The sequence below is a fragment of the Eulemur rufifrons genome, chromosome 15, assembly GCF_041146395.1.
Source record: "Eulemur rufifrons isolate Redbay chromosome 15, OSU_ERuf_1, whole genome shotgun sequence".
Taxonomy (NCBI): domain Eukaryota; kingdom Metazoa; phylum Chordata; class Mammalia; order Primates; family Lemuridae; genus Eulemur; species Eulemur rufifrons.
Window position 1 is genome coordinate 98796857 of NC_090997.1, and position 21772 is coordinate 98818628.

Below are 21772 nucleotides of genomic sequence, written 5' to 3' on the forward strand. Positions count from 1 at the left end.
ATGCTGGTTTTGATTTTATTTTATGTGTGTGTTTATGAATAGCCTCTTTTTTTAGACAATAAGATCTCCTGGGGTAGGACCCACGCCTCTGAATCCTGCGTCTAGTGCAATGCCAAGCATGTAACAGCCACTTGGCAAAAGTTCACTGAATTGACCTTACCTCAGTTAAAGCTTTCCCCTTTACCACTACCGTCATTCCCTGGTAATGAAAAGGGTGTCAGCTTTACGATTATTATTTGTTGATGTTGCAGTTAAATGAAGAAGGAACTTATTTGGCAAAGGAAGACCAGGCATCTTTTGAGACTGATTGCATGAACAATCCTGGAATCTGGAGTCTCGGAGGTGTCAGTAAGTTTGGGGTAGACAGGAGGAGTGAGACAAGTGGGGGAGAGGGGGATGCAAGGTATAGCCGGTTCCCTTGATCAATCCAGTTTATACGAGGTGACGTGCAAAGCATTCTCCATTCTAACACCGGGAGTGGTGCACCACTGAAGCTGAACTGATAAATGTTCACTGATAAAAGCACCATGAAAATGCACAAAGTAAAGAGAAGCAAAGAAGTAGAAATGGAACCTTGCAAAGACTGGGTAGGAGTGGTGCAGTGGAGTTCAGGAAGTCTTCCTTGTCCTTGGGATGCCTTTTGGATTCAGTGTCTATAAGACATCAGAGAGAATATTGTACAGTTCAGCCAAGCAGTAATTGCACAGCCCACACACGCTTTGAATCAGGATCCATTAAAAATAATGGGAGAGAGTGACACCAGGAGTTTGGGTGTGCAAGGAGGTGCAGCAGGGGAGAGTTAGCAGAGCAATGGGTAAGATCCCCCCCTCTTAATGATAATTAATGTCGGCATACGCTGCCGGGAGCAGCCCCTGGTCTGTATTCATGAGGTGTGGGGGAGTATTGATTTTTTTATGGAGATGCTATAGCTGAAAATTTTAGAGAGGCATTCATGTTCTTCATTAATATGCAGGCTGGATAGTGGCTACTGAGAGTTGAGTTTAAGACAGAGACAATCTATACTGGCCATTAAAAGAACCACAGTCTAATGGGCACATCTATTCTGGTTCTCTCCATTTTAAACATTCCTCCTAGTAGTTTCACCCTTAAAATCCAGTGCTTAATTTAATGTATTTGAGGATTTTTTTAAAAAAGGCAATTATTTCTATTCCTATGTTGATGACTTAATTTCCTAAATCTCCACCACTTACATACTATTATATCCTGTTCTCCCATGTTTTATGATACATATTTTTGGGCACTTGTCTCCTCCTAGTCTTTATCTGCTGGCTTCATTTATTTTCTTTCCTACATCATCCAGTTGTCCCAAAGGTTTTCACTGTTCTAAGATACCTGAGGAGACCAAATAGGATTATTATTTCTATTTACCTATTCCACTAGATGTAATGGTTACCACATAGCCGTGGAATCTTACTTTTGAAGTCTGTGGATATTATCACCTACACAAATTAATTTAGTCTCTTCTTGGCTAATGCTGGCATAATTTCAGTTACGGGGAGCTTAATTAGAACAAGAAGTAAATACATTTGACACTCACATTTTTTTCAATCCAAAAGTTGTAGAAAGAAAGAAGGCAAGCTTACAGAGAGGGCATGAGTCTTATTTGGTTGTCACTTAATGTTAAGTTGGAGAGGTGATGCTATGAATTGTCAGAGGAGGGCAGTTATGCAGGGGGACAGGGGCCTGAGGATGCTGGGAGAGACACCCCGTGCTGTTATGAATTCCCACGATATTAGACATCCATATTTAAAGGTAAGTAGAAGAACGCATTTCAAAGCTGAACAGAGTGCTTTTGGCAGTAAACCTCTTTTAAAATTATCCATAACTCGATTTCTCCATTAGCACACTTATTAAAGAGTTGGCTTTGTCTAGTGGTGAAATGGGTTGTTCTTTTTTCAAGCATATAAAAGCTCTAGTTATTTTAACTGTGGGGACAGTTATTTTTAAAAGCTCCTGGGTTCATTCTTACCGAGGGTTCCTTGCCAGAAAATTGAGGCACGGGGCACTGGGCGGCTGTCTGCCATTCGGCATAGTGGTCTCTGCAGAAAGTAACATTGTGCAGCAAGAGACTCTCTGGCGTTTGGCCTCGCACAATTCGACTTGTTATTTAAAAAAAAAAAAAAAAAGAAAAAATGCAAAAATGTTAAACTGATTGTGTGCAGTCTTGTCATACACAGATATACATTGTACAGCAGGCTCTAAGATCACTTCACCTTCTTGAAACTTGGGTTGTCACTCATTTCCCTCAGAATCTTTAAAAATAGGCATTTAAGAAGCTTCAAATAACTTTGAAGATCCCAGAAAAGAAGTGCCCCTCTGTGGTATCCTGTGTTAAATTGAAAGTGTCTATATTAGAGAATTCATAATGAAGGGAAATTGTTTGAACACATCCTTTTGTAGACTGTTGAATTTAATTAGGTTTCATCTCGTCCTGATTGCTGATTTGGGCTAATTGGCTAACTTTGTACTATTTGATTCTTTTGCAGATTTATTTAACTTCTACCCTTCTTGGTTTATTTCTGAGTGCTTAGAAGTTTTCAAGTGAAGAAGTCAAAAAAGTGCCCTGAATAATGGTATTTTTCCCCTAGTGACCACTAGCAGGCCTAGTGTATGACAGGGTCAAAATAGGTCACAATAAAGTGGGTCCTCAAGACTGTATTGATAAGTTTAGGAGCAGAAAAGGAAACTGGCCTTTATGAATGGAGCACTGGATGAAGAGTCCTGTAATCCTTCTGTATTTGCCACAGATGCACCAACTGACCTTTGACGAGGTGCTTTAGTACACGTTCCTAGGGTTATGCTTAGTGCATGGGCAGTGAAGCACAAGACATTGAGGTCATGTAATCTGAGAGCTGCTCGATTCCTAGGTGTTTGTGAATATAATGCATTGATTTATTTTGGGAAACATGCTACTCAGAGAACGAGAAACTTTAGACTCCTGTCTTGAGTAGCCTGTGGAGTCGCATGCTTCATTTTGCATCATAGGACACGGAAGGAGGAAGCAGCCTGGTGCCAGCTAGAACTGACACCTTGGCCTTTGTCCCAGTCTGTTTTATGGAAGTCATCCAAACCTGATAACATCCCCTCTGAGTTAGATGAGAAAAACTGTCTGTAAATCTCCAATATACAAATGATGCCCAGACGTGGGCAGGGTGAGTAACAAATGGGATCCAGAGGAAAGACTCCACATACTTTAACACCTTCATTCTCAGGCTTCAGGCAACATTCCCTATATTATCCAAAAGAAGCCTCAGATCATTCTACAAATGCTGTATCTTTTTAAATTTTTAAAACTTTTTTAATGTCTTCATCTATTCCATCCCATAATAGGAAGATTAGTGGGCCTTAACACATTCCAATAATCCTACTTTTACTTGACATTTTGTATAGAATTTGCAAATTACTTTTGCTGTAAACAGTAGCTGTAGAATACTTCAAGCTGAGAAGATTAAATGAGGCCCTTATCCCAAAATAAGCCTTTCAACTAAGTTAAAATGACTAAAAAATTTCTTCTTATGAAATGTTATTTGGATATTAAAAATATCTCCAATGAAACACTGCCCATTGAAATCCTCTTGTGCTTCTAGATTGCACCAGGGTATGCATGCAGGGGATGTACATTCAGGGGGATAATTTCTGTGAAGTGGACTTTTAGACATGCATGGGCTATGAAGAGCCTCATGAATGTGCACAGGGGTTAACAACCCTGGCATCGGGCGCAGAATCAGTGCTAGAAAGGAAGACAGTCTCTGAGGGGTTCTCCTTGGTGCACGGGCAGTGAAGCACCATCCCCCACGCCCCACCAAACACACAACGGAACGGCGAGATTCCCACCTTCAGAAGAGCCTTCCAGCTGAAAGAGAAGAGAAAGCCCCTAGTCAGGTGGCCGCATAGTTGGCTGAGTAGGTAACTAAGGATTAACGGAGGATGGGCAGTCTTTTAGGATAAAACATGCCTCAGGGGCATTTCTTCCTTGGACAAGGTGTCTTTGTCAGACCAGCTGATGGATGGTGAGAGAGCTCTTAATCAGGCCCAGGCAGTGGCAGCGGCAGCGGCAGTGGCAGCGTGTCCGGCTCCTAGAAGTGGGGACTGAGAAGGAAGGAGCATCTAGGATGAGGAGGGAGGTCGCAGGGGGCAGTCGAATTGCGGAAGGGCAAATTCCGTGGAGCTGCCCCGGGCCCCACGTGGGACCCAGAGTCACCGAGGCTGAGTGACTCCCTCGGCCAGGTTGCTCTGCCGCTATGCGCATGCTCTTCCGGGCTGTGCGCTTGCTCTTCCGGGTTGTGCGGAAACAGAGGCCTCCTCTGGGGTTCGGACCGGACCCGGCACTAAGCGGCCACAGTGGTGGGAGAACGAGGAGCAGAGGAGGGGGTTCTGCTGGTGTAGGAAGCAGAGGAAGAGCTGCTGGTGAGCCAAGCAGGGCGTTTGCAACGTCACCGGCCACATTCTTGCAGGTATTGAGGAGGAAGGGTTTCATCAAGGTGAAGGCGTGTTCTTCACTTCACTCTTGTTAAGAGTAAAGGTTGGATCGTATAAACTCTGGCATCCTAGGTCTGATTCTGCCATTTATTCATCATGGGACCTTGAGTGCCTCACTTAACCCTCTGAACGTCTGTTTTCCCCTTTATGAAACGGGGACAACAGCACCTTCTCTGTTTGACAGGAATGTTGTTTGGGTCGATCATGCATATTGAATGTGCTTTGAAAATTCTAAAATGGAAAAAGCCATCTATTTCTGAAATAATTAAAAGGAACAAGCTAGTTCATAGATAGAAATTGATTAATTAGTCTAAGGCCATTTATTAATATTTAAGGAACTGAAAACATTATATTTGAAGGTGAACACATTGTGCATGCTCAAATACTTCAGGTGCTACTCTAGCTTCCTGATGAAGGGATTAACAGTTCCACGCAGGTGTTGAATGCCAGAATAGCATGTTACGGGATGTCTGAGCAAAAAGGAATCTTAGAGGTCAGATGGGGAAACTGAGTCCCGGAGGACCTACAGGGCTCTCTCACGGTCACTCTGATAACTCGTGGCAGAGCTGAATCTAGAGCCAGGTGAGACTACTCATCTCACACTCTGTCCTGTCCCACACACGGGTTTCCCAGCTGATGGTTTTGGTTAAGCGGAAGTGAAATTTGGGTGTCAAGAATATATATTCTGACTAATCCCACATAAACTGGATTGCAGAAACAGGTACTGAATGAAACATACATCTACTGTCATCCAGCATTCGTTAGAATTCCTGAATCTTGTAAACATGTCATGACTCACGATCAGAGTCCGCCAGGAAAAATAAATATAATATTTCACCACCTATGTAGCTTATTTTCAGCGTTATTTTCAGTTTTCCACAGTGAATGTATTTTTTACGTATTATATGTGTCCTTTAATCACTGCATGTCGTGTTCCTTCATCAAAAGGAATTTCTAAGATTATTTGGGATTTACAGAGATAAAAGTATCACACAGTTGGCATAGTATGGACTTACCCTGCTCCATGGATAGCCAGACTGATGAAGAAGATGATAAAAACATGGTGTGTGTACCAGAACAGCTCATAGGAGACCTGTCTGATGAACTCAGTTGAAGAAGTCATGATCAAGATTAAAGCCAGAGAAATCACCAGGCCAGTAATGCCTGCTATTGTCTTCAGCAATTCAGTGATTGTGTTCTAAGAAAAAAAAAATTAATGCTATGACATTAATATCTTAGTACATTTTTCCATTTTTAGGATCAATACTTGAGAGTCCAAGCAGGCAGTCATTCAAAATGTTTTACTCAGAAGCATATTAGCCTCAACAAGGGTCCAGGTACGACTTGAGAAGTAAGAGCTTCCTTCTTCTTCCTCTCCCACCATCTTACAGTAGATTTGCTTTGCCCAAATTTCATAAAATAACATTTTAGTAATTATACTTTTTTCATTTGTGTAAGTCAGTTTTCACATCCAAGTTATTATGTTGAGCTGAAATTAGGACAATATATGAAAAGAGCATTTTAAAATAAAATACTGCAAAATAAATCTGAGTTTTAAGCTTTTAATTTTTAAAATAAATATGTGGATCACCACTCTTAATTGCATATTAACATTAATAAACACGGTTTTTGAGAAGGCCTTTTGGGGCATGCCTAATAAAGCAGCTGCACACTCTGTCCCCCTGGTAGTTATTCCTTGCTCTTGCTTTTTAATTGGAAGGACCATGACTTGCATTTCTTTTACGCCATATCTGGGGGCTTGGAATAAGGCTTGGTAAAGCCTAGGTTATCAGTAAAGGTACAGCTATTCTTATCTGGTGGACACTGCTAAAAGGCCAGAATTCTGACCCGTGAGTGCAAGGGACAGTAAAACAGCCTTTTAGCATATGTATCAGAAAGCATTTTTTTATCTTGAGTTTCCCATATTCTTGCCAAGTCATTAATATTTATACATTGTGTTACTATCCTTGAGACAGCCATGAGCTCAGTAAACTCACACTGTATCTTTTGTCAGTGAAACCTCATTAATTTTGGCTGCTTTGAGATCTGGAGGTAATTTGGATAGGGACTTCCTCATTGTTTGTTTTTTCTTTATAGAGCAAAGAGTGGAAATAAAATTGAAAGGGGTATGTCTCAAACATTTAAAAAAAGGTGGGTTTTTTTTTTTTTTTTTGCAAGTACACTCAGGCATTTTAAGAATCCATTTACATCATGTGGTGTGCTAATTTCAAATCATTCTTCTTTGCTTATTAAAGCAAATCCCCATGTCTCTGTTCTTAAAACACATTTATAGACTGGTTTCAGTTGTGATGTATCCTCTGATGCAATCCCACTGCATCCTAGAAATGCTCTGTAATGTACATTTTGTGTTATTGATACTCATCTCTCTCTAAATACCCCAAATTAGAGGGTTTCCTGAGCTTAATTAGTACGTATATAGTATATTGCTTCTAAAATTTTGAAATTACTATATTGGGAGTAGCTTAATTATCTTGTTCAATTGCTTTAAAACTATTTATAGTAAATACTATTTATTAGATATTCAAAATGTTGAGATTTATTCTTGCGTGTGCATAGCAATGAATATTCCAGAGCCTTACTGGGGGAAAGTGTTAACCCCAGTAGGTGCATAGATAAATGCTGTGACTCAACTGAGTGACACCAAAGGCATTCCCACATGCTGAGGGCAGCTGTAGTTTTGATTTATAACTGTGAAATTTGTGCTTCTAATTGCTGTCAGCTAAGGAAGGGTGGCTGTACTTGAGCAATGGCCTCATATTGAAAATCATCCTAGGATAATTAGGGGACATGACATGGAAGAATTTCCCCAAAAAAAGACTTTGATTTTTTGTTCTTCAAATAAGGCTGCATGGGCAAAATGGTCACTTACGAGCTGGGCCAAATAAGGATGGAGAGATTTCCATGGCTGGAGTGCATTGCCTTAAGGCTTTTCTTAGACAATACAGGTTTTTTTTAACCTGGTCAACATGCTGGACACATATTCCGATGTGTTAGTACATGGAAAAGGGTTGAGATCAACCACAAAGACAGACGTAGGGTTGGATGAAGGGAGAGGAATGTCTTCATCTCTTAATGTGGATTGCTGTGGCTACCTTTTTGGTTTTCTTTTCCACAGCTGCTGCCATTCTGTGCACACAGGTAATTAGCATTAATGATGTCACTGGCCATGAAAGTCTCATTATGAAATTAGCTGCTTTGCCCAGTATCTGATTTGGCAAATCAGCTATTCTCACATGTGCCAAAGTATGAAAAATTGGAAAAGAGATCCAGAAAACAATTTGCAAATTGAAAATGAAGACATCCAATTTGTATTTCCTGAATTTAAATGGCACTTCACATTCTTTATGAGCCTAACATCAGTGGAAAAATATCTAATCAAGAGCTGCTTTTAAAATTTTAAAATATTAGAGTTTTAACAGGTTACTGCATTTCTCATATATATGTGTATATATATTTGCTATAAATTAAGTGGCACATATTTTTTCTCCTTGCTCATAACCTTTCAACAACATGAATGATAGAAAAAAATAATGTTTTTTTTTTTTAAATGTGAAATTGATGTTAACATTCGGCAGAAACTTTTTCTCTCCAGCTCTTTTATTAAATGTTTTTGAAATATAGTGTTCCTCATAAAAAGAGGGACTTTTCAGATGAGAAACTACTTAGCATGCAAGAACTCACTGTGTGGAAGGCCCGGATGGGGTTGAGGTAGGTCTCATTTGGGCTGTTGCCAAGTTTGGAAAGTGCAGCGAGAAGTCCCTCGGCTTCCTCTGTCTGGCTCAAGTGGTAGCGCTCCAGGTTGAACAAATGTGCCACGATGTGGATGGCTAGATGAAGTGGACATGACACGGGACACGCACCATATGAATGTCTTCCTTCGCAGTTACTAAAAAATACAATGTCTCTGTGCTCAAGTTTCTCTATCCTGGGTTTTGTAATCACCAAGGAAAAGTGATTTTATTTGTGCATCTTGAATGGAGTGGATTGAATATTTCTGAAGATACTGATGATTCTCCAGATTCATTTTAATTATATTAAGAAATAAAGTAAATCCAATTCATCATAATTTAAGGGAACTAAAATAATGCTGTGTTAGGATATCACAGCATAATTATATATAAGATATAATTCTTAAAGAAATTTTATATATATATAAAACTTCATAAGAAGTCAGAAAGTATTATTCTAGAATACTCTACATCATACATGCTGATATATATGTATATGATATATATGATCAATACCAGGGAAGATAGGGGTTTTGTTTTCTTTCAGACGTTGTATTTTTTTAATGCATTTTAATATACAGTAGTCCCCCCATCCACGGTTTTGCTTTTCGTGGTTTTAGTTACAGGCAGTCAACGGCAGTCTGAAAATATTAAATGAAAAATTCCAGATATAAACAAGTCATGAGTTTTAAATTACATGCTGTCCTGAATAGTGTGATGAAATCACACAGTGATTCACTTGCAGCGCCCCACTCTGTTCCACCTGGGATGTGACTCATCCCTTTGTCCAGCTGTCTATGCCACCCACCCGTGAGTCACGTAGTAGCCATTTCGGTGATCAGATCAACTGTCACGGTATCCCAGTGTTTGTGTTCAAGTAACCCATATTTTACTTAATAATGGCTACAAAGCTCAAGAGTAACAATGCTGGCAATTTGGATATTCTCCGCCCCCAAGAAAAGCCATCAAATACTTCCTTTAAGTGAAAAGGTGAAAGTTCTCAGTAAGTAAAGAAAAAATCTTATGGTGAGGTTGCTAAGATCTACAGTAAGAACGAATCTTCTATCTGTGAAATTGTGAAAAAGGAAAAAGAAATATGTGGTAGTTTTGCTGTTGCACCTCAAACTGCAGAAGTTATAGCCACAGTGTGTAATCAGTGCTTAGTTACTATGGAAAAGGCATTAAATCTGTGGGTGGAAGACATGAATAGAACTCTGTTCTGATGGACAGCAGTCGGGTCGGTACTACCCACAGGTTCAGGCTTCCACTGGAGGTCTTGGGAAGTATCCCCCACAGGACTACTGTATATGTGCATATACCCACACACACACATAAACACATATTTGCAGGTGTCATTCCTGGTAGATTGAAATAAGCCAGTGTTTATGGAATTAAACATACCTTCTGGATATTCTTAAGAAGTAAACAGAGCTTTTTAATTCTGGGAATTGCTGATGTCTAAATTCTAAATGAAGAGAACAAGGTCAGGAGCATAGCATCTTCTGGCCTGAGGAGTCTGTGTGTGTAGCTACTCTTTCCTGTCTTGTGAAATCTCTTGGGACACCAGCAGGCACAACATCCAGACAATGACATTACAGATGCTTTTCTTGCAAATGGACCCCCTGGCTGGGTGGCTAGTTGATACCTGCCATTGGGATCAGATTCAAGTATAAAATGAGGATTCATTGCCAAGGTACAGATAATTTTCCAGTTGACAACCTTTTTTCCTGCACCCACAGGAGTAGCAGGGGCTACTACATCATTCAGTTTATACAAGTTGTGAGCAAGTTACGGGATCCCCCTTGGCTGTACATTGTGGGTTGAGGCATGAAGGAGGATGTAAAGGGGAAAAGGAACAGCAGAAACTTCTAAGAATATTGGTGTCGTTTTGGTCCCTGTGGTCCTAGTAGAAGATTTATTTAGCAAAGCCATCTTCTGTTTAGCCTCTTTGCTCTATCGCCTGAGTTCCTTCTATCGTTCCCTTTTCTGACGTGCAAAGTTCTATTCATGCTTTATGACCCAATTCAAAAGTTGTTTTCTATTATTGCTATAGGTATTTATTTATTCCTGAAGCCCCCCCAATGGACTTTGACTCCTCAAGGATGGACTTTATTCATAATCTTGAAACCTCTGCACCTGGCACATTGTTTAGCACTAGTTAGTATTTAATAATTATTTTTTAAGTGACAATGAGATTACAGAAAGGCAGAAGGGGTAAACAAAGGGACAGGAAATCAATCTATAGATGCAAACTTGTTGGAGTGGTGTTTTCTCTGCTGACATATACATTTTTTACACAATTTTCTTCAGCCTTTAAGTTGAAAATCAAGTCAAATATATTTTTAGTTGAGGCATGGCTAAGAAGGCAAAGCACATGGTGGTGTTTCTGCATCTGTGGTGTTTACTGCTTCTTTATGGGTCCAGTGAGGTTAGCACCCAAGAGGTAGTGGTGTATTTCCACCCTAGGAACTTAGTCAACATATGCAGCCATGTCTGTGAAAGGACTGCCTTGTTTAGTCTCAGCATCCAGAAAGCTAGAAAGGCTTATCTAGCAGCCTTCTTTTCCAGGATGCTCTACATAAAATGGGAACTGTTTGCTAAATTAAACACAAACACTGTTCAGTACTCTTAATTGCTGTTTTCTGATAATTATCTCAAATTCTTTAAAAAACAGGTAATACTTCTCATAGCCAACATACATTGAATGTTTACTAAACACCAGACACTGTTATAAATGCTGCAGGCGTATCATCTGATTTCATCCTCAGGTATTAGTCTTACTCCCACTGTCCAGACCAGTATTCAAAGAGTTAAGGAATTGGTAGTCCATTAATGGGGGGGCGGGGAGGGGAGGATAAAACCCTGCTTGTGTGACTGCAATGCCCCATCTTTTGCTCTAAGCTGTATTACTTACTCATCAATGATTCTTACACCTTACTACTCAAAACTGATTTCTCCTATGGGCTTCGGTAAAACTCTTTGGTTCATGTGGTGTCTTTAATCTAGAGTCCAGCTGTTTCTAAGGCTTTGACTGAATACAACATCGGGGTCCTGGTCGCAGGCTGGCATACGTACTCCTTTGACACTGCACCCCCGAACCCTCACCCCCTGTTCCGGCTTTCCTTCATCTTCCCTCCAGGCAGGGAGTGGAGCTGTTCCCAATTTACAGAAATAGAAACTGAGCTTCTGACCAAATGAAATGACTTGTTTGCCATTGCATAATCCATATGTGGTAGAGAATGCAGGATAAATTCTCTTTCATAGCATTCTATATTTTATAACATTCTTCTTCTGTGTAATGAGTTGTTGATCACAATCTGTTTTCTATTAGATTGATTTCCACATGAGAATTTGACACCGTTAAACTAAATTTAAGTGCGTTGATTGAGTGAACAAAGATATTGAACTATTTATTTGTTCTTATTGCCAGGTCTCCCATAACAGAGCTGAAGGAACTAATGAAGTAGTATAAGAAAGCCCAAGATGCTTTTCAAGAAGAGCTCCGGAGGGGATGTGTTGAAAACTATTCTCTCTGGTATTTTTCATGTGCTTGAAAGTTCATGTCTTTAATATTCCTTTGCTCCAGCTTCCTCTATTTTGTTTTCTTTTCACAAGGTGGAAGATAAAAAGTGGAATATTTTATTTATCTCAGGAATTCTCAGAGAGAAAACTGCTTAGGCACATTATGTTTGTCTGAAGATTTTATTTTCTTCTTAGATCTGGTCCTAATTTTACAGTGATCTAGGCTGGCAACTAAAGATATATCAGCTGCTAAATTTAGGACTCTTGGGACTTGATAGAATCCAGGGGAGATACTGTTTTTGTTCTTTTTTAGATGTTATATATTTTTTCTTTATACATTTTAGTTTTTTTTTTTTTTTGAGTGGCCATGATGTCTATGTTACAGTGACAGTTACTTCAGATATGTGACAAAATAGTGATGCGGTTTGATTTTTCTCTCTCTTAGTCATCAACGTCATTCCTGTTACTAGATTATGTAGTGTTAGTATGTAGCAGAAAGAATAGAAAGTATCCTGAAGAATGTCCTCTTCAGGATACTTTCAGTTACTTCTTTTGGTCTCTGTTTTCTCATCTATGAAATGGCTAGATTGGATTAAACTGCATGATGTCTAAGATTCCTTCCAGCTGAGTGGCTCTTGTGTCTTCCTCTAAAGTTAACTGGAAACATTTATCATCAAAAGGATTTGTAGATCAATATGGAAATAATGCAAACATGAAACTTATTCTAATATGCTTTCAAAATCAACAAATCAACATTGGCTTAAGTGGGGCTTTTCAGTCCTGGGGTCAATCCAATGCCATCTGCTATGCTGGCGAGTACTTCCTGGTACCTCTGTGGACTTTCTATGGTACACGCGGCTGTGCCCTTGGAGGAGCCCAATATACATGTTTCTATAACCAATTGTGCCAGGCTAAAGGTGCTATAACTGGATCTTTCCACAATTTGATGTTCTCCTCAAAGTACTTTTAAGAGAGCAGCAATTTTGGAAACACTGCACATGCACATTTAATTGGTGTGTGAACTTCTGAGTTCAAATAAGGAGATTTCATTGAAGAGTGAACAAAAAATTATAAAGGCTACAATTAGAGCCAGTTGCCCTGAGAAATTTCCTTCTCCTTCTTTCTTCCTTTCATTTTATTTTTCAGGAGATCAAAGGAAGCATAATTGAGGGGAATCTTGGAAGTGTGGTCAGTTCTTGGTGTCTTTCTGCCTGCCTCTAAGTGATAACAGTCATTTTGGAGTTAGTCACCTCCTAATTAAGCAGCCTTTAGAAACACGGACCCAGGGACAAATCCTGGCATGATTCTGCAGCCAGAATTTGGCCGCAAACTTTCAAATTTGTGGTCTGATTTCTGTAGGGAGACTCGTTGACTCTGGTACCCTGTGTGTGCCACACGTTTGTAAATCCCATTAAATCCTTTTAGGCAGGACTGGGGGTGGAGCCTCCCTGGAGCTCACAGTGCCTCAGGCGGAACTGGCTCTAGAAATCCCTAAGGGTTAGGGACCTGCAGAATTTGTGCCTTTGGGCTATCCTCAACCCTGAGGTCTCCAAATATTTATTTTCTCAGTATCCTTATTCTGCGCTCTCTCCTCTCACCCCACGTGTTATGTTTATCGATGTTTGTAAGCTAATTTTAGCAACTCACCAGGAGCTGCAGTGGGCGTAATTCTACACCCCTAGAACCTGGCAGATGCAAGCCACGGAATTTGCTGAGAGAGCTGCCTGGGTCACTATTTACAGCACCCTTTGATGGAAGCTCAGGCTTAAAGTACTACTTTTCAATTGGAAGGGTCTTCAAAGGCTACTGTAGACCCAGGATCCAGAAAGATCCAGATTATAAGAATGGAGAGGCTGTGAAACTATGATTTTCATATCAGGGGGGGCTATAGGCCCCTGAAAATGATTTATTAGTGGTTGAAGAATGTTCTGGCAGCTCTTGTCATAGGCAAGCAAGCAAGAAGGCAGGAAGCCAAAAGAAGAGTTCCCGTCACTGCGTTTTCCATGATGTCCTTGATTATAGATACCATTGTTTTGTCTCTTCCCTCCTCCTCCCTAGCCCACTTCCACCCGTCTCTAATTACATCCTTTAATGATTTGACCAATTAAAGCCTGCAATGCAACTTATAGGGGAACGGATGAGAAATTAGAGGCTGGCACGCAAACTTCGATGTGGATGCGCTTCTTCCAAGGTTACACACCTCTATTAAGCCAGTCGGCTATTTGAAATGCAGCATAATGGGCGATGCTAATAAAATAAGTGCAGGGACATTTTCAGCTGCTCCCAAGTGAATACACCAGAAGGACAAAATGGGAAAAGTAAAGGTGTATCTATGAAACCAGGGCTTAGCATTTTTGTTTCCCTAAAAGTGCAGTTGCCAGCCACATTTCTTTAGTAATGTGAAATGTAGTAATTGCTTTGTCAGGGTTTGGGAGAAGCAGAGAGCTTTCTTCCCACTCTCCTGCCTTTGCCTGGAGTGGAAACAACAGCAGCGCTGCTGGTTGCCATGGAGGTGCGGGACGAGGGCGCTTTGCTCTCAGATGCAGTTCTGACCCTGCCTGGGGAGCCCCAGGAGATGTCTGGGAGCCTGGCAAAGCAGCGGGGCTCCAGGAGGAAAGGGGCTAGAAAGAATACTTGATTCCCTTCAGGGACGTGTGAGGGAAAGAGGGAGAAAAAACACCCTGTTTTCTCTTGTTGCAGCTGAATGTGAATTTATTATCTTGGATGACTGGCATCATTTGAATCTCTTCACTCCCCACATTCTGTTTTGTCCACCCGAGACTGCTCATGGCTCCCTGAACAGCCATGCCCTTGAGTCCTGTGCCTTTCCCAGGAATTCCTTTGCCCTCTCTTGACTGCGGCCAACTCCTATTCATCCTCAGGTCTGACCACATTTGTTGAGGACCTCTTGTGTCAGGGACTAAAAAAGCTAAGGTGTAGCCTCAGTCCTGGAAGCGATCAGAGTCTGAGGAATTTCCCTGTGTGGTAGAAAGTGTGACTTTAGACCTGTCAGGGAGGTGGCTGTGTCGGGAAGGGGAGGACCTGGCAATGAGACCCGGATACAGTGATGTCCCACCTCGTGAAGATGATGAAGGAGAGCGAGAGCAGTCCAGGCAAAGGGACAGAACATGCAGGGACTCCCAGGAGCTGATGCTGCCCAAGGGGAAAAAGCAAGGGGGGGTGTGGTGGGAGATGAGATGTGCGCGGAGCGGGGACCACTCTGAGGAGCTTGGATTTGATGTTATTTGCAGTAGCAGCAAGTGAATGACCTTGCATTCTGCAAATTTCCAACTAGGTCCAGTCCTGAGGATAATCTGCAATCTGCACATCTCGTGGAGATGGATAGATGGTATTACTGTTCTGTGAATTCCACAGAGGAAAGGGCATGGAGAACTTATCTGAGATCACACAACCAATCCGCAGCAGGGTATAAAATAACTCGGCCATCTGCTTTTAGCCAGCCGCTGCCCGTGCTAAATTATACTCCATTCCTAAAACAGCACTGACCATGCTAGTTTCAGAAAGTTATAGCTGCTCTCAGGGTGTCTTGCACATGGGAGACATTCAATATACATTACTAATGCTTATGATTACATATGAGGAACTATACATACCCAAAGGTTTAAGGAGAAAACTATTTCATAACATAGATTTTTCTTTATCCTTTGCTTCCTTTTTTGATGTGTTTTAATGCTGTTTCCCCCCTTTCTCTATAATGTCTTTATTACTTTCTGATAGAGTCCAATTCTGCCTTATAGCTATTATATGGTGATAGTATTTTCTTGCCATTTTACTGTTTTATTCAGGAATTAAGCATACTTAAGATTTTAAAGGAATCCTAGAGATTCCTTGAACTCCTTCTCTGATGAGCCTACCAAGGAGCAATCTGGCTTCCACTTGGACACCAGCACACGATGGGGAACTCAGTACTTTTAGGGGACCTTCATTCTTATTTAAGATAACTTTCAAGGTCCAGAAAAGATTTCTGTTTCTGAGCTGAGATCTGCTTCCCTGAGTCTTTATTTCTTCATGCATTCCCTCATTCATCAAAGGTTATTGGCACCTGTGCATACTCAGCACTATGTGGACCCTGGAATACAAAGATGAAGTGTGCTTGTTCTTTGCCTTCCATCCTTTAGCTGGTTTTCTCTAGGACATGATGTCTTTTTACCCTTATTTCTTAACAAACCGCAAAGGCCTTTTGCAAAGCATTTCTGGGGTTGGTTTAATCTGGCGTTGAAGACAATCAATGGGGAGAATCTTCCCCTCGTGTCTCACTGCACACCCCAAGTTGTGTTAATTGGCACTTGGGCACCGTCTGTCATGTCTTGTTGCTTAATTAAATTCACATTTGTTTTGAGTGTTCCTTTTACTCTGCTATTTTTTATGCATGAGAGGATAAAAACAAATGAGAACATTTTATAGTTAAATTAGTCTGAGAGAAACAGTCCTGAATCATAACTCTTTATTGTTCAGATAGCCTTTTATTTCAATGTCTTTGTTTTCCAGCAAAACCACCAGCCAGTTGATCATTGCCCCGTTCCTTTCTTCCCCACCAGAGTTTAACCTTGGCCTTGGATGCTAATTCTAGTGCCTTCCTCTTAAATTAGAAATATAATAATAACAATAACACTTTGTGTGTCTATAAAGCTTCATTCGTATCTTTTCAAGATCCTTTTATATTCTTTAGTTCAATACTATTCAGAACCTTGTTCACATGATCATTTTTTATCTCTTTCTTTTTACTGCCTGTGATAGTCATTTCCCTACGACTGTGAATGAGATTTTGAGCATAGGTCAATTTTATTTTCATTGTGAATTATATTGAATAACAAAGTGTTCATTTTTCAAGTGGATATTTATCATTGTATTATCAACAAGCTCAACTATTCACAAGTGACAATGAAGTTTCACCAACTTCTCTTTGACAAATTGAGGTCTTGGTAGGGGAAAACTCATATATTAGGAGTATACTTTGAAAATTTTAAAATTCATTTGTATAAGGTTTACATGGCCAGATGAAGGGCAAAGATTTCTTTTACCTAAGGGTGAGACTTGGGGCGAGGTGCAATTAAAACAAAACTATAAAGTTAAACATTAAAGATAGTGAAATCCATCAAGCAATGAATAAGTACTTACTTGCATTAACAGCTATCCCATAGGCAATCAGTTTGTGAAATTTGAGGTTTTTGTCTAATTGCCTTCTCCATGGTCCTCTGCAGCACTGGAGTAACAACGACAACAAAAGCCTGATTTAGGGAAAAATCACAGTGATAACAGTGTTATAAGAGTTAAGAGATTAGGACTCAGGCTTTGCCTCTAAATTACTTAAAATGAGGCTACGTGATACAAAAGTTAGTGAACACTAGTCAAACTGGCAAAACAAAAGGTTATTACTTGCTTTGCCGAAGTTTCAACTCAAAAATGATCGAATTAGTTGTTCTCTGGCTATAACTTAAAACTCTTAAATAAACCTGCTAATATCCACATCTCACACAGCCTCTTTGTTTAGAAAATGAAAGGTGATAGCCATCATCCTCATCTATGTAGTTTAAGGAGTCTGTAAATTATTCCTTATTACGCAAAGAAAAGCACAATATGCATCCATATGTAAATATTAATAAAATCACAATGGCGATTTTATATGGGCATACCTCGGAGACATTGCGGGTTCTTTTCTAGACCACCACAATAAAGCAAATATTGCAATAAAGTGAATCACACGAATTACTTTGTTTCCCAGTGCATATAAAAAGTTATGTTTGCACTAAAAAGTACCTACCTTAATTTAAAAAAAATTGTTAAAAAATACTGACATGGAGACAGAAAGTGAGAACATGCTATTGGACAAATGGTGCCAATAGATTTGCTTGACTCAAGTTTGCCTCAAACATTTAATTTGAAAAAAATTAAATATCTTCAAAGTACAATAAAGTGAAGAGCAATAAAATGCTGTATGCTTATGTAATAAATTATTTTATCTGGTAAAGTTTAATGAGGGTCTCATTTTCTGTGTGTTATTCTATTTGACTGGAAGCGCAGGTAAGTACCCCAAACAGTGAAGTCAATACAATTAGGAATGTAGGTGTTAAAATCTACCCTCTAAAGTCTGTATACTGTCATTGTGCTTTTTGGGGGTGAGAACTCTGATGTTGCCTGAGTGGCACTTTTCTCAACTGCTTAATTGTCTTCTCTCAATCAAAAATGGTAATAGTTCAAGCTGTTATAATGCTTCCTTCAATGGAGCAAGTGCATCAGGAAAGGATTGTGCAATGAGTCCAATGTTATGTTAGAAGTCAATGGCAAAAGCAAAAGTCAAATCAGACGGGCAGGTTACTGATGTTCAGTTTTAGCCATTCTTTTCTGTCTTACAAATAAACAAACCTAAGTTTTAACAGGATTACTGGGAACATCATAGTAAAGTACATGTTTGTTTTCAATGGCACTTATATTAGGAAGTGACAACAACTAAAATTATTTCAAAGATTTTAGGACTTACGATGCTTGTTCCTCTAATGAATGAAATGAGGTTCCGACTGACAGGTAGTAGAATTAGTGTGCAGTTAAAATTCAGGCACAGTGCAGATGCTCGTGCCCAAGCCAGTGTTGACTGTCCACAGGTAAAGACACAAAAAAGAGATACAGTGAAAACAAGGATGCCAGGGAAAATAAAATGCATTTTGTTTTCTGAAACAATAATGTTAAATCACCAACTGTACTTACACCCAAAATAGCTCGTGTGTAATGGAAAGACTCCTCCTCTTCATACCAGCAGAATGTATCAATAAACAGATACAAATTCACTCCCAGCCATGAGAGCTAGAGTAGAACAAAAAGAGAACCAATCAATACTATCTTCAACCTTTTCTTCTGTTCAAAATCATCGGGGTTCTTCTTTTAAAGTGAAATGAAGAACTTCTCAATATCAATCAGAATTACTCCATATATTTATTTCTCATAGACTAGTTTTTAACAGTGATTATAATGGTAAGAAATTGTTAACTTTATAAAAAAGATTTTAAACACATATGACTCAATTTTAAGTAATTTAATGAAATTGCAAAACCTTCTCAATCAACATTGCTTGACAATGTTGTCAAGAAGGAGGAAATCTCTAAAAACAACTCAGAGAGTACTCTAGAAAAATTCCAATTTCATAGTCTAATTCAAAGACTTCATTTGATTTAGAGAAACATTCATACATTATGCAAAAACAAACCACTTGACTTTAAAAATAATTAAAAATGAACTCAATTGGAAAACAACTTTGCATGATTCTATAAGGGTAAATTAAATATATCAACCGAATGTTTTCTAACAAGTTTTAGTCTTTTGACTAGAGTAATACTTCAAGCTATTTAGCATTCCTATACTAGTTACCCTAAAAATCAAAGACTATTCAATCTATATATTTAAAGGTGAATAATAAAAATGATACTTACTACTAATACGATGGTGAGACCCTCATGCAAAATCCAGCACCCCATCATGACACTAGTCTCTTTTGCTGTCAGCAGGTTATTCCTTTCATTCACCGGAGCCTGGATGTTGGGTTAGTAAGGGCTTCCGTACTAAATTATTTTGTCTTTTTGTCTTAGGAAGCACCTACTGGGAGCAGCTCTCGAGGAATTTCTAATTAAGGACTTCTTGCCAGGGGCACATCACCAAGCTGACATGCCTCATGACCTGGGTAAATACAAGGCAAGTCTCTGTCTAATGATTCTTTTCTTCAAAGATTTTATAATAAAAGAAAGCTGGTTTTATTAAATTGTGCTCATGTACTTTATACCCCATTCATTTTCTACATGATTGCAGTCAAGATGATAATAAGTCTTTATGTAAATTTGAGAAATAACCTGACTGCTGAAGGCTGCATACAGCAAAGCACTTGCTCTCAAGCTTTCTCTACTTTGTTTATTTTTACTTCTTTACTTCCTTTTCCCTTGTCTTCAAAAAAGCTCTCGATAGAAGACATAGTGTGAGGGCTAAATAAATATGAATTAAACAGTCTTCGAGAGATGGGAAGAAAAAAAATGATTCTAAAAATAACACAGAAAACTCATGAATCTAAAAGTGTTACTATAAAAAATGAACTTTTTTGGGTAGGATTGATGGAGTAAATCTCTCTCTTTTTTATCTAATCCCACTTAATACACCCATGAGGCAAGGGAGAATATCCTTTCATCCCTAGTGATCCCAGGAGTGCTTGCATGGTAGCCTGGTCCCTCTCTGATTTTTGTGTAAGTCATAATTGTTAAATATGACTATGACTCCACACTCTGGTAGGCAAAATTGTCCCAGTTGAAGAAATTTTCTGGCTAGTTCTGACCCAAATATTTTATTTAAAATTTTTAGACAATTAAGATGAAAATAGGAGGAGATTCAAATCATTTGGATAATTGCCTGAGCTTTCTATGTTTTCATGTGGAGGATCTGTTTAGTTGTCCTAAAAGAATTAAAAAATTTAAAAAACCTGGTAAGAATAAGAATTGTGAGTATTCATTGACCTATATTTATCCAGGCACCACGTTAAGGATTTTTCAAATATTGTCCAACTAAATCATACATTGACTCTGTTGGGTAGATATTACAAGCCCTGTTACAGAAAGGTGGAAACAAGTTCACATACAGTAACTTGCAGTGGGAGTAGCTGGGACTTGAATCCAGTTCTCTCTGACTTTAGCATCTTCATTTTTAACCATTACTTTATATCACTTCCTTTATGAAATATTTATTTATGGATTTGTGTATCAAAGTATATGCAATGTACAGATATAAACTGTTAATATGTCTTTACAAATTGGACACACTTAAGTTATAGAAATTAATTTAATTTATTAATTATAAATAAATATGTTGTTACAAGTGATTAAATGTACTATCTCCACATAATGCTAATGAATTACAGAAAAGTGGGTCAGGCATGGTGGCTCACACCTGTGATCCCAGCTGCATGGAAGCCGAGGTGAGGGGATTCCTTGAGCCCAGGAGTTCAAGTCTAGCCTGGGCAACATAGCGAGACTCTATCTCAAAAAAGAAAAAAAAAAAAAGGATAAATAAATTATCCTATTGTATTAATCACATTTTCCCCCCTACATTTTGTGATGCTTTGGTATCTTGGGGTCTTGCAGTCTTGGAGAGGAGCTGCCCAAGTTAGGGTAGTTGGCTAATTCCCAGTGACAGCAGACAACTTGACTGTGAGCATTATATTAAACCAAAGAATCCTGAGTCCACACTCCCAGCCACCTCTCTTGTCAAACTCTAAGAGAGCCAACATTCCCCCTGCCCTAAGTCACCCAAGGCCAGGTACTGGACAATTAGGGACCGACCACCTCTATACCCCAGGGCCTGCCAAAATTATTCAAACTGTCCAGTCCTAAGCTTTGTGACTTTCTTCCCACAAAAGCCACAATAAAGGCTCTGACCGTGCTTCCCCCTTGCTCCCTCTGCCTCCTGACAACCCTGGGAAAGCATTTCGATGAACAGATGAGCTTTGGACTTGCCACCCAGCCTTGACTGTGAGTTACCTCTTTTGAGTCTCATATTGCACATTTGTTAAATGGGACTAATTATAATTCCTGCCTCACAGAGTCAGTCTTGTTCCTTCTCCACCTCCAGTTCTCCTGACACACACACACACACACACACACACACTCATAAACACATTCATACACACTCACACTGAAGCAAGATGATGCCTCTTCTGAAGAAGTCTTAGACTGGACAGTAAAATATTTAATGAATTTACTTCTTCTTAGAAAAAGATATTCTTTTTTGGGAATTTTCCCCTCTAGAAATATACAAAAGCACAGGTATTTTGGCAGCATTAACCTGAGATTAGAGTGCAGTTGGTAAAATATCTTTGGTCGCTTCTTTCACCGTGAGCAATATAAAGATGTAAAGTCTTTATATTCATTTCTTTAAGCCAATAATCTTCCACAATGAAATGATTTGTTATTTCGGAAGTGTTTAGGATTTACATATCTTAGAGGCCTTATTCA

General features: G+C 39.4%; 1 protein-coding gene across 1 annotated transcript in view; it reads right to left on the bottom strand.

Moving 5' to 3' along the window:
- Positions 1-19261, bottom strand: part of NOX3 (NADPH oxidase 3) — a 52999-nt gene extending 33738 nt beyond the window's left edge. The window contains exons 1-7 of the mRNA XM_069488627.1: positions 19214-19261; positions 18495-18590; positions 18271-18381; positions 16911-16995; positions 8203-8348; positions 5517-5698; positions 1991-2120 (exon numbers count right to left, since the gene is read on the bottom strand). Of these exons, the coding sequence (XP_069344728.1) occupies positions 1991-2120; positions 5517-5698; positions 8203-8348; positions 16911-16995; positions 18271-18381; positions 18495-18590; positions 19214-19261 (798 nt within the window). The remainder of the gene's footprint in view (positions 1-1990; positions 2121-5516; positions 5699-8202; positions 8349-16910; positions 16996-18270; positions 18382-18494; positions 18591-19213) is intronic.
- Between the last annotated feature and the right edge of the window lie 2511 nt (positions 19262-21772).